This window comes from Clupea harengus, chromosome 7 (genome assembly GCF_900700415.2).
Source record: "Clupea harengus chromosome 7, Ch_v2.0.2, whole genome shotgun sequence".
NCBI lineage: Eukaryota > Metazoa > Chordata > Actinopteri > Clupeiformes > Clupeidae > Clupea > Clupea harengus.
The window spans coordinates 13,110,819-13,123,757 of NC_045158.1; the positions used below are offsets into that span (position 1 = coordinate 13,110,819).

General features: G+C 42.7%; 1 protein-coding gene across 2 annotated transcripts in view; it reads right to left on the bottom strand.

The window, feature by feature from the left end:
• rasgrf2b (Ras protein-specific guanine nucleotide-releasing factor 2b) overlaps positions 1-12,939 on the bottom strand; it is a 58,804-nt gene that overhangs the window by 35,117 nt on the left and 10,748 nt on the right. For both annotated transcript variants that reach the window (XM_031570567.1, XM_012828563.2), the window contains exons 2-3: positions 2,335-2,441; positions 686-833 (exon numbers count right to left, since the gene is read on the bottom strand). In XM_031570567.1, the coding sequence (XP_031426427.1) occupies positions 686-833; positions 2,335-2,441 (255 nt within the window). The remainder of the gene's footprint in view (positions 1-685; positions 834-2,334; positions 2,442-12,939) is intronic.

The window sequence follows — 12,939 nt, forward strand, 5'->3', positions numbered from 1 at the left end:
AGGAGCTGCTCAGCACCAGCCACGTTCTCCCATTTAGTCATGTATTGATTTCATTCAAAGTTGCTGATCAAGCAGTGCCAATAATGGAAGTCAATGTCTCCTCCCGCAAGGCACTGGGACTAATCAGCAGTTAATCAATAATAAAAACAAATAACAACAACAATAGTGCGGACTCTGACTGCCAGGAGAATGTAGATAAAATAAACAAAACCAAATCAAAGCTTGACTGTGGGTATTGGCCATAAAATACAGAGGCAGCATTCCTATCAAACAAGCCCATGTTTACAATAAGCTAAGAAGAAAAGACACTGGGTCTATGAGGAGTGCAATACAACATTTGCACAGATTAGCATTTAGACTGAAATTTAATGTTGAAGCACATTGTGCTACTCACTAGTATCAGTACTTTACATGCTATATCTCTTAATGATTTTACACCAAAGATAACTCCAATAATCTAAAGCATAATCTTCAGTAATGCCCTTCAACTTTGGATTTATGTGCTTTTACTGTGGCCTATCTGTCCTGTCACTATGGTTGGCTCTTTGGCACTGTGGTCAGGGTTGCAGATGTTGCAGGTCTGTTACCCTGGGTTCGAGGCCGGGTGGAGCAACTGCCCTTTCCTTTCACTACACAATGCAATTTTGAGGTCTGGAGTTAAACGGCAAAGATCAAGTAGGCCTACCTCAGCCTTTAACCTCTCAATCTCTGTGTCCTGATCCTCTAACTGTGTCCTCAGCTGATTGGCCGCCACCTTTTCCGTCTCCACGATCTGTACCAAGTGGATGTACTTCTGCATGAGCACCTCACGCTCGATGATGATGTCAGAGTAGCTGAAAGGGAGATGTGAGGGAAAACATATTGGGCATTTTAAAAGAATGTCTCCTTGTGCATTCTTAGATCTAAATGTTCTGTATAACAGCTTCAAATAGTTGAAGAATCAACATAAAGGTTTTCTATGCAATAGTTCAATTTATCTCTAATCTCTATCTCTTCTCACTACTGACAGATGCCATAAAGTCTCTACTCAAAAAATCTTTCAACAGAGGGTTCTAAGTAAATCCTGTAAGGCTTAATCAATTGAGATAAGTGCCCTTAAAGCTTCTGAAAATAATATGGTCAGTATGGGTTAAAGGTAAAAGTTTGGAAAAGAAGCAGCATTGATATTTCTGTATAGGTTTTCCTGGACATTTCCTGGGCTACAAAAGAGGCACTGTATATATCTTGGAAGACAGAACCTACCTGAAAAAGCCGTGTATTTTTATACACATGTGGAAATGCTTGCGTGACCACAGAAATGTAGTAAAAAAGGACTGGAATTTACAATGGCGGGAGCAGTGTGTTTCTGCTCAGATTATGATTGTAACGGCCTACAATCACAGTACAGTTGTTCTGAGAACACAAAGTCCCCCACAGCTTCTCAAATCCATACACATTTCGGGACTACACACAGATAAACAGCACAGATGTGCACTCCAGCTCACAAGTTTCATGTTAAGTAGATCTGATTACTGCCAATAAATGGAAAAAAATATCAACTGCAAGCTTTATTTCTGCTCTTCTTACAACTCATCACACAGTGCTCTGTGATAAATCCTTGTTGCGTGCTGTGTGTATTCCTTCTTCTGCTAGGACAGAGTGTCTGTTAGAAGGAATTATGATCACATCCAAAACAAATGATACTTCACTAAACAACATATTAAGAATAAACAACACTGTCAGCAGGAGATGTGTGTGGTGAAATCCTTCAGTATCAGCTAGTGGATGATAGAAAGCTGAGTGCTTTTTCTCAGTCCCAGTCTCCGCGCCGTAAGAGGGAAATGCTGCTGTCACCTCTAATGTAGGTTTATCAGGCAGCTTGCTTGTTTGAAATGACATGAATATAAGTGCAAAGAGCTCGGGTGTGTGCGCGCATGGCTTCACCCGTGTCCTCCATATTGATTTGCCCTGCAACGCTTCCCTCCGTAGAACTAAATATACGACAAAGGAGACACTAAATCATCTATTAAGCAGGACAGTATGTAAAGAAAACGGTGACAGCTAATTTACATATGGCTGCATCTGAAAAGGTCTGTTGTGTGAGTTGGGTAAAAGGGAGTGATGAGGTCTGTCAGCTGACGCCTAAGGGTTTATGAGGCTCACACACACACACACACACACACACACACACACACACACACACACACAAGAAGAGAGAGCAAGTAAGTAAAGAAGAAGAATAGTGGAGTGAGGAGAGAGAGAACACACAAAGAGACAACATCCATAAATGCATTGGGAAGACACACACGCACATGCACACGCACACGCACACGCACACGCACACACACACAGTACCTGGCCTGCTGGATGGCCTCCACCCACTCATCACACTCCGCCTCCTCGTCGGTGCGTAGCTCCAGGGGCTTCTGGCCATCGTGACCGAAGACGATGAGGAAATAGTGCTGCAGGAGAACAGAACACACACAGCTAAGCACACCTGAACTCACTCATCAGAACTTTCTCTGCGTGCAAGTGCACCCGTGTGTGTGTGTGTGTGTGTGTGTGTGTGTGTGTGTGTGTGTGTGTGTGTGTTTACAGAGTTTACATGTACCTCGTTGACACACGTGTGTGCCTTTGTATCTCGACCAGTGCACTAGAAGAGCACAACACTGTACAGGACGGAATCAACTGAAGGCACTCACAGTATAACTAATATAGTGACAGTAGACTGCATTCGATCAGGCCTTCAGAGACAGTCCCTCCCTGGCACACACTCTCACTGCTCAACACATGAAAGCAAAAGTAAATGGTGTTGCTGACAGGTATCAAAGGATAAGATCAGGATCACAGAGCTAGAGCTCCACTCACTACTGGGACTTCACACATTCAGCACACATCAATCAGCAGGCTCTATCTGAGAGGTGCAGGTGCTGGAGCTTACATTTCATATGAAGGCACCAAAAGCAATGGAGTCACACCAGAACATGACAACATCAAAAACTGTTTAAAGACTTTTGCAAGTGGATGAACTCTGCTGAACTTGTGGAATATTGTTGTGAAAGAAATATGCTATATAATTATTATCATGATGTGTTTGTAGTTTGATATTAGTCTCAGAGGTTCCTTTGTTCTGATGAGAGGAATTCTATCTGTGAGAACAGAGATGTTAAACTCAGACCTGTCATTTGATGTTTAGGGTAGGACTGAATTAGGAGACCATGTGTTTATGTGAACTCATTCTGGACTGTTGTGTTAAAGTCTGGGTTTGGGGGTCTTAGGTAAACATTCTTATCTTTGGAACCCAGGACGGGATGGTACAAGATGGGAGTGTCATGTCTTTGTTCTGTGATATTGTCTCTGCATAAAGTATGTTACATGGTACCAGGGAAGGCAGTGATGGGTTGAAACCACTGCGCTCCTCTCGTAGGAGTGTAGGTTGAAGAAGCGGTCTGACGCCATTCACTCCTCTTCGCCAGAGTAAAAGTCAATTATTTATTATATTCTTGGTTGTGTGAGTCTTAATTCTGAGGATAATTACAGTCCTTAAAAGGGTGAAATAAATCCCTAACAATTGTGTGTTGTGTTTGTCTAAGCCTTTACACTCTGCTCCAGGCAGACATGGATTGACTCCTGACTAAGACCATACATTTGTGTGTGTATGAGTTAATGTGCCTCTTCATGCAAAAACGAGGATATAAATTGATCAATATACTAAGTGCTGTATGTTTTCCTGATCTCTTTATCGAGCCGTATTACAACATTACAAAAAAACATGTGCTGACTCTCGCTCCCAGCAACCTGTCAGTACGCAGCTCTGAACCACTGATACAAGAGCACACGTGGCGTTGGGGCGAGGAGACTCTACCCCCTGGAGGCAATCTGCAAGGTAAATGACAATTGTCAAGTGCTGTGCAGCAGGTGCGAGGAACTGAATCATCCATTGTTATGAGGACCTGAGGGAGGCCGGCACTCAAACAAGAGGCCTTTCACAGTAAGGGTTGCCAAAAGCCTGTGTGCCAAACACATATTGAAACCATATTAAAATTTCATGGGAGAGAAATGGGCCATTTTCTTCCAATGTTTCTGTTTGTTGAAAGATCAAAGCTGACGGAAGATGCCTTGTTCGGTTGAATACTGTCATGTGTTTGACACAGACGGTTAGCAATAGTGCACACCAAGCATAATGCACAGCATAACCTACAGTGACATACACACAAAGAGAATACAGATCATTCCTGGTTATTTATGGATACACTCCCAATCACACCCTGGGCGGTATCTGGCAGGCTACAGCAACCCGTACTGCAGTCATGCTACTGTGAGTTGTACTTGGTTGGTATGACTAGTGTGAAACCTGGCATACTTGCGTATGTCATGTTGGTCATCACCAAATGGTAGACTCACTACCCCGCCAGTGTGCCCACTGGCAAACCATATGCCCAGGGCACGGGTTCACTGTCCCACGCATATATCCATATGGACTCTCATTCATTTTAAGGCACATTGAGCGAAAATGTCATGTGAATATAATTCAATGCAAGATTGCTTGACTAGCTGTACAGCCATACATAGGCTTGGGAAAATGACAAAAATACCACTATGGTTCAGTGCAGCAAAACCCCCACTGCAGTGAAGAGTGAGGTGGTTGGCCTGCGGTGTGATTTATAATTGGTGTGAACGAAACAGCTGTGAGTGATGGCACAAGGGGACGGCAGTGAATAGGACTGGAGATGAGAGGCAAAGCATGGAGCAGACACCTGATAGCAGACTCAGCAAGAGATGGGAGTCTACACACAATAAGGGTCCAATAAGGTAGCACTACCCCAATCCAACCCCTCACCAAACGCCATCATGATGAGATGTTACAGGGGGGTAGCGCCATCTGACTGACACCACGAATAGGGATAAATATTCCTGGATGAATAGCTGCATTGAAAGACAAGGTTTTCAAATGTAATGAAGTATGTAGCCACAGTGCATTCTGCACAAACTTCTTTAGCAGTCATTCGACAAGCTTTTAGACAAGTAGTTCAACAATTCTTCAAACCGGTATTGACAAAGTAGATTAAAAGATTGAAGACAAATGTGCAAATGTTGCTTGATATAATTTAGGGTACACTGGAACAGATTTTGTCTGAATCATTTTCCTTCTAAAGAGGTGGGTAAGTCCACATCTCTGTATCTACTTGTATGCATAGATTTGCACAAAAACTAGGAGGCATATGTCATCAAGTCACAAGGCATGAAGGATGCCATCAAGCGAGACAAGGCAGTTCAATCTTCTTCTCTCCACTTAAGGGTGCAGTGATTATGTCTTCTTTGCTTCTAACAGAGATGTGATTCTCCATAACAAAAGTACTCAGTGGCCACTGGCGATTCAGTTGTCCTTCAAAATAGCCAAGTCATAAAGGGTGACTAAAACATAGATGTCATTGTATTTGTACAGAAAGGCAGATTCTGGATTAAGTCATGCAGGATATTGAATTCATTATTTTTCATAACATATTATTAGTGTTGGTTAAAAAAGCAGCGACAGTTATTACACTGCTATAACACTCTTATGCGTCCTTTAAACAGCCTATGTTATAATAGTGCATTAACACTCGTTTGCATCCTTTTAAAAGCTAGATAGCTAAAATCAGCATCTGAATCTAGCTTTGGAAAGGCCTATAGCTGGAGGAGAGCTAGAGGAGAGCATTGAGTCAGAGTCGATGTCGGTGTGAGAGCCCAGTCAGGTTTACAAACACAAGACTGCTCTGTGGTGTCTTAACTGGGTTATAATAACTATGACCCAGCCTGACAGTGTATGCCTCTGGGACCAATATTTCCAGTCTGATTTTGAACATGAGTTTGCAGGGGCTTGTGTGTGTCACTGCTTAGAGAGCTTACATGTATGCATCTCTGCAGATTTAGACAGATGACAAAGATTAGACACTCGTCCTGTTTGCATCACAGACATGAGAGACTGGTCTTACGTAAGCCACAGCCAGCTCTGTTTACAGCCTTTTGGAAATGGTGCTTTGGTCTTGCTTGGTCTGTTCCTTGCCTCTGCCTCTTGTAAACAATGAGATGAAAGCTGCCTTGGGTAGGCACAGGGCTGACTGCACTGGACCCGTTTTTGCTCAATTGCTCTCACTTTACCAAGGACTGTGGGTATACAAAGAACAGTAGAGTTGTCAGAGTTGATTACTACATTTGAATAGCTATCTGAAATGAATGTCAGTGAAATACAAGTATCAGAGCCGAACAGTACATTGATATTTAATTATTTGAGGAGAAAAAGCGCATGGCATTTAAATAGTAAGTATAGTAGGTGTTATTTACATGGCTTTATATGGCTTTTTTCCCCTGAGTTTATCTGGAGAATTACACAACCTGCATTTGGTGGTGAGGTTTAGAAAAAATATATACTTAAAATATGTGGGAAGAGAAACTGATTCAGTGTGTTCTTTGACAAATGTGTCACATGCAAATCGACCAGCATGAATTTCAAATCACATTCAGAAAGAAAACACAGAGCCGTGTATCTGCACTCTTTAATGAGACCCTAATGACTCATGACAGTTTAACAGCCCGCCATGAATCATTTCCTTGTCCTGGGCCAATTACCTATCATTGGGGTAGACAGTATCTTCTCCAACCTCTATTGCTGTATGTGTGTCAAATGCAAACATTTTCACAGCTTTGTGAGAATACTCCACAAAAGGCTCATGATCAATGCTTAAGGAGGGTGTCTCAGGTTCAGACAGAGTCATGTAGAAAAACCCATTGAAGGGATACAGGCGCGCTTTAAGGCCCAAAAATATCTGTTGTTAAGAGTGAGTTTCCTGGAAGGAAAGGAAGGGGAAAACTTCTCATATTTAATCCCATCCCTGACGGAGGACACGTCGAGGAGAAGATGTGTCAGTGTCCGCACACACAATCACTCATAAACCTGCTCCTACTGACACTGTGAGCACACACACACTGAGGCCTGCCCCTGCTCAGAGGCCTCTAGTCACAGTGCTTCACACCACAGCACACCGAGCAGATGGAGCTCAGGCCCCCCTCCACTCACCATGCACTGGGTAAAACACACCATACGAGTCATACCGTGGGTTATATTTATATATTTACAGATATAATATATATAATTCTATTGTTTTGGCGCTATATAAATAAAATGTAATTTAATTGAATTTAATTATATTTACAGAGAGGTAAATGCTCATCAGGATTTCTGAGGTTTGGATCAGTGGGAAAGAATCAGCTACTGAATGAAATGTACTGTCACACACTTGAACTCAAACGCAGTTATGTAGTTAACCATTTATTATTTAACTACGGTACCTTTTATGGGGTGTGTGTGTGATATCACAGTTGCATTTGTATTTGCACAACTCTTGGTTTGTAAATCAGGACCCAAATGTGTTCATTAATACGAGTCCTAAGCAGTAGTGCTGCTGAGCCTTCGGACTCTAAACTCTTGTGATGGTGCTGGTGCACTGACAACAGTCTCACTTTATCCTTCTACCCTCACCTTCCCCTCCATCCACTTATCAGTGTCTATTATCTTATCTCTCTCCAATTTCCCTCACTATTTGCCTTCCTATGCCATTTTACACACATAAACCACACATCTGTGAGATGGCGAGAACTTTTATTCAAATAGCCATGTCCTGGAGCAGAGAATTACCAGAAGAGTTTCTATCATTACGTTAGGTTACTCTCTCTCTCTCTCACACACACACACACACACACACACACACACACACACACACACACACACACACACACACACACACACACACACACACACACACACACACACACACACACACACACAAACACACACACACTCATTTACACAAACACACGGACACACACACATAGACGGACACACACGGGCACACACACACGGACAAATTCACTCACTCTCTCTCCAGCGTACCAGGCTGCATGGGAGGGCGGTGAACTGCGCCACAGTGGGAGCCGATTGCCTCAGGGCAGGTTCAGTGGGCACAGGGCTGGGGCACTAGCATGAACGAGCTCTCATGCACCACCATCTCACATTCCTCTTACTAGCCATTCCTAGCGCACTGCTATCGGCTTGGTAACTTCCCTTGGATGGCTGTGGCTGGATTTTTTTTGCCATTACAGTTCATAAAAGCTACAATAATCTGAACTGTCAGCCAGCCAAGTCAACAGAACGGGTGAGTGCGGGGAGGGGGTGGAGATATTTCTTGCATAACAATCTCTCACAAGTGTGTTGCCTGAGTATTTTTATATCATGTCACTTCACCTAACAAACCCAGTTGCATAGCAACAGATTCTTCCCAGCTTTGACTAAGCAGCACTTCCCTCCTCTTCTATTTTTTTTTCCTTTTTATTCAATTATCCTCTAATTACTTATTTCCCCCTCCTCCTGCTGATTTAAAGATGATCAAGTGGAGTGGTTATTCAAAGCAAAATATTGTCTTCCTGCGCTGTGACAGTGGAGTATAGTTCTAACAGTACTGCACAACAAAGCAGCAGCTTCAGCACTACTTGAGCATCAACCACAGCATTAAGCAATGGGCCCTACATCCTATTCACCATGCTAAACAGAGTAAACACTACCAGCTATATATGTGCGCCCTACATGCAACCACCACACTTAACATAGCACACACTATTATTAAAATATGAATGCATTCTCTCATGAACAATACATGCTATTAACTGTTCAAAAAATAGCACACAATACAAGCAAAGTTTGTGAGCACTACATTGCATTCGCAATACTAAACGTAGTATACTCTCCAGTGTGTGTGTGTGCTAAATGCTGATATGTTTAACACAGTATGCACTATGTGTGAGAGGCTGAGGAAGGGACTGTAGTATGTGATGAGTGTCACTGCTGACTCATATTAACCGTTAATGGCTGCTGCCTGGATGGAAAAACACCATGGCTCTCATTCAGCCCCCTTCCCCCAATGCTTGTTGCACACTCGCTGATATATGTTCACATTGTTTCCATTTAATGGCTTGCCTTTCTGTACTTGTCCAGCACCAAAATAACACAATGTAACAAACCATCAATTGCAAAATGCTGTTCGGGCTTGTTTCATGTATCAATATACCGTGATTGTTCGCGCGTGCCTGTGTGTGTCTCTCTAGTTGTCTGTAGACAGCAGTAAAAGATGTCTTCCCAAAGCACAAGCATGGTGCCTTAAACTTTTAATTAAAGCTGTACACCATCTGCATGTGCTGTATTACATGCATGTAGCACAGACGTATTACACATGTGGATTTCCACATCCATAGTTCCCCACTTCATGACAACAGCCATTCATATAATTACTCTTGTCTTCTTGGTAATTAAACCTCTTGGTATTTCACAGAAACCACTTTAAACATTCACACGGATAACAGATGTATCACTGACCTGCGTGACTTTCTCAGTATCTCATAAAGTCTTGTTCTATCGCTATGTTAAGAACTGTCACTCTCAAAGCAGGCACTGCGTTTACATCTTCCACTTAACATGCAAAGACGAATTAACAAAAAAACTAAAAACCTGTCATCTGTCATCTGTGAAAACAAGAGCATTACAGGGTCTTCGCGTATTTACTGGCGTGTCAAGATGACAGAGACTGTGAATACTGTGAGACGTTTCTCTCTTAAAATGGAGCGGGTCTGTTTCACCGTGTTGCCACGCCACAGGAGCAGATGATGATGCATTTGGTCTTCTCCTGCCTTTCCTCTCTGCTCTGAGGCATGCTTGGACAAATTACATCACCGCATCTCACTGACAAAAGACAAACTGCTATGGCACGAATAAAGCGAAACTTGCCTGGCAACTTCAAGCATCTCAATACAAAGCCTGACTGCTTTCCCAACCAATAAGCCTCGGATGGCAGGTGAGTGACCGTGAAGGAAAGTTTTTTTTGGGCCCTTTTGCATGAGTTAACGTCGAGGACTCATGACTCTGCAACTGATCAGAGAGATAAACTGAGAGACGTCTCTCACAGTGACTGGCCAAGCCTTAGGAGCACTTGATGGATCCTGGCAATCATTTATGCAGACGGCGACTTTGGTTCCTGTCCTTCCAGAGCGTGCCCAGGCAAGCTAATCTCTCTGTCCTGTAATGCATGGAACACGACCCCATGGCAAGTCACACTGACATGCATCGATCGCGGCAGCCTACTAAGTGCCCCTGCACACACAGACTGTTGTGTTGATGGTAACTCCTTCCAGATGGATTCTAAATTGATGTCTAAGTTTGAAGTTTCATAGAATGGACTGTGAATGCACAGGTAACAGATATACTGGATGATCAGTACTAATGCTTAATTAAAATGTTTGGATAGCACATGAGAGCCATTCAAGTGCTGCACCATGCCACAGCTATTAGCTAGAACACATCTTTGGACCAGGTTTTGCTTCCCACAACCACTACACCTGCAGGGCAGCAAAGAGAGCATTTCCCAGCTGTGCCGGATCCGCAGGCCATTGTCAAAACAACATAAACAACATCTCTCCGGATCTGGGCAAAGAGATGTAATGAGCAAAGCCAGTAATGGCGAACCATAGATATTGTAATGATTGCAGTCACCCTGCAGACAAACAGCGACTGTCAAGTGTGCGCGCATCTTTTCTGTTTGCTGGGGCTTCGAAAAACAATTTCAGCATTTCAGTTTTATCACTTGCTGGCATAATGTAATATCTCCGTTGTTCTTTATTAGATTTATCAGGCTGCACAGCTGAGCATTAATATGCCTTTGTGGCCTGCTCTAGTTCACAGCACTCTTGCTCCTTTCCACTTGGAACAAAAAGGCAACAATTGAAACCATATCAGTCACTGTTGCCAACCGAGAATAAAAAAAGAAAACAATCCTGCAGCCAGTTTGTTGGGACAGCTCAGGTCATCGTGCTGTGTGTGTTTGACAGGGGCTGGTTGTGCATGAGAGCAGCATAGTTCAGGCCTCAGAGAGCTCCGTGCATTTATGAGTGCACTGTTTGCCAGGGCTGCTGATTACATCTGTGAGGAGGAAACGAAACAAAAGGCAGCTGCGTTTTCCATGCCTGTTATATGAGCATGGGATTTTCTGCCACTAGTGCTGATACAAAACTAATACTGCTGGCATATTTTAATAAGCTATTGAGGTCTTTGCAAGAGCAAGACAAAAAAAAACATTCTTTTTGAGCTTTTTCCATTTCAGGTCCTGGGAGTTAAGTCAACCTGATTCATTCAATATGGATTTGAAAAAGTCTGAGATATAGAGACTAAAGATGCTGCCTGGCCCTAGACATACAAGGCCACAGCCATTGCCTGAGTATTACATTTAAGCAGTTTTTTTCTGTTAAAAAAAATCCTTTAAATCCCCATTTGCCAGGGCATGAGTGGTAATATGCTCTGTTTGGACAGACTCCTGCGTAAGAGGATGAGGGCCAGTGGCGAGTCCCTCTGTCAACCACAAATGGCGCACCAGTGGCTCTGCGATGTCCTGGTTTTACAGGGTCATCAGAGCCACCAAAGATACAAATCTGAAGTGAAGCTTGGGATGAACTCATGTCACCAGTCAAAGAGACATTACACACAGAGAAAGAGTGAGAGAGAGATAGAGAAAGAGAGAAGGAGAAAGGGACCGTGTGTAAATAGATAGAAAAAGAGAACAAAAGATAGAGTGAGATTGTTACTTTGTTACAGAGGCTGTTGAATGAACTGTTCCATTTGTTGTATGCTTTGGCGGTGTAAATTGAATTATTCCATGCCAATAAAGCTTGTTACAGTGAAAGGGATTATTATTTATGAGTGCATATGTGTGTGTGTGTGTGTGTGTGTGTGTGTGTGTGTGTTTGTGTGTGCAGTACAACAACTTTCTATAGATTTCATATCTGTAAGTAGGACTCCAGTGTAGCCCTTAGCTTTCAAAACACAAAAGCTGCAATCCGTTTCATTTATTCAGAGCAGTTCAACGTATTCATATGAGCTGTAAAAAAAATGTTATTGCACACTATCAATGCTTGGACAGCATTACTAAAACAATAAAGTAGGTCATGCTAGGAAAAGTTGCGTAGATTAAAAGAGCGGGGGGGTTCTTTGATTTTTTTTTCAGCTGAGCCCGACGGTGGCCTGCATGGGGGATTTCCTTGCCTACACCTATATTTTTCCAGTGGAAATAAAACCTAATGGGGAAACTCAGCACATACAGTATGGCTGTCAGCACAACAATGATTTGGCTTCAGAGAAAGCAGCAATTAGTTCATCAATAAAGTAATCGGTCAAACAATAGCCACGATAACAGACATAAGAATAAACTTACTTAGACTTGTTTTTCTCTTTATAAGGTGGTTGGAGTTGGGGTGTGTTGGTGTTTGGAGGGGGAGGGGGCTATTTATTGATTGGCTACTAGTGATCTGTTTAATTATGCAATACAATGCATGCAAAGACAATGAAATCAACTCTGTAATAATTTCCTCTTTCAAAGATTATGCTTAGTCTCATTAATTCAGTGCAGGTTTTATTTGCAGGACATTTCCAAAGACAATTCCAACCGTATTTCTTTTGTTCCAACGTTTAAAATGATTTAGGCCCTGTTAAAGTTATATCACAACAAACACAGAGCCACTATCCTTAACCTGTGCACTAAAATCATTACTTGAACAGAAATGCTGTGAAGAAGTAACGAGTGCTGTGCACACAAACATACAATTTAAACATACTCTGTCTATTGCTGTCGGACAAAGCAGCATCTGTCACCGCCAGACAAAAGCTCAGTTAAATTTCTGCTGGATTTACAGCCAATGTCCTCTCCACTTAGAAGAGTTCAGTCTGCCAGCCATTGGTGATCTATAGGGAATGGCCCAGTGTTCCTACACAGCCCTGGCTCTGTAAATGGGAAACAAACTGAGTTTGTGTGACTCAGACTGAGTCACAGACAATTCCAGCCAATCAACATGTTGCTTCAGGAGCATGAAAAGGAGGGATGCAATTTC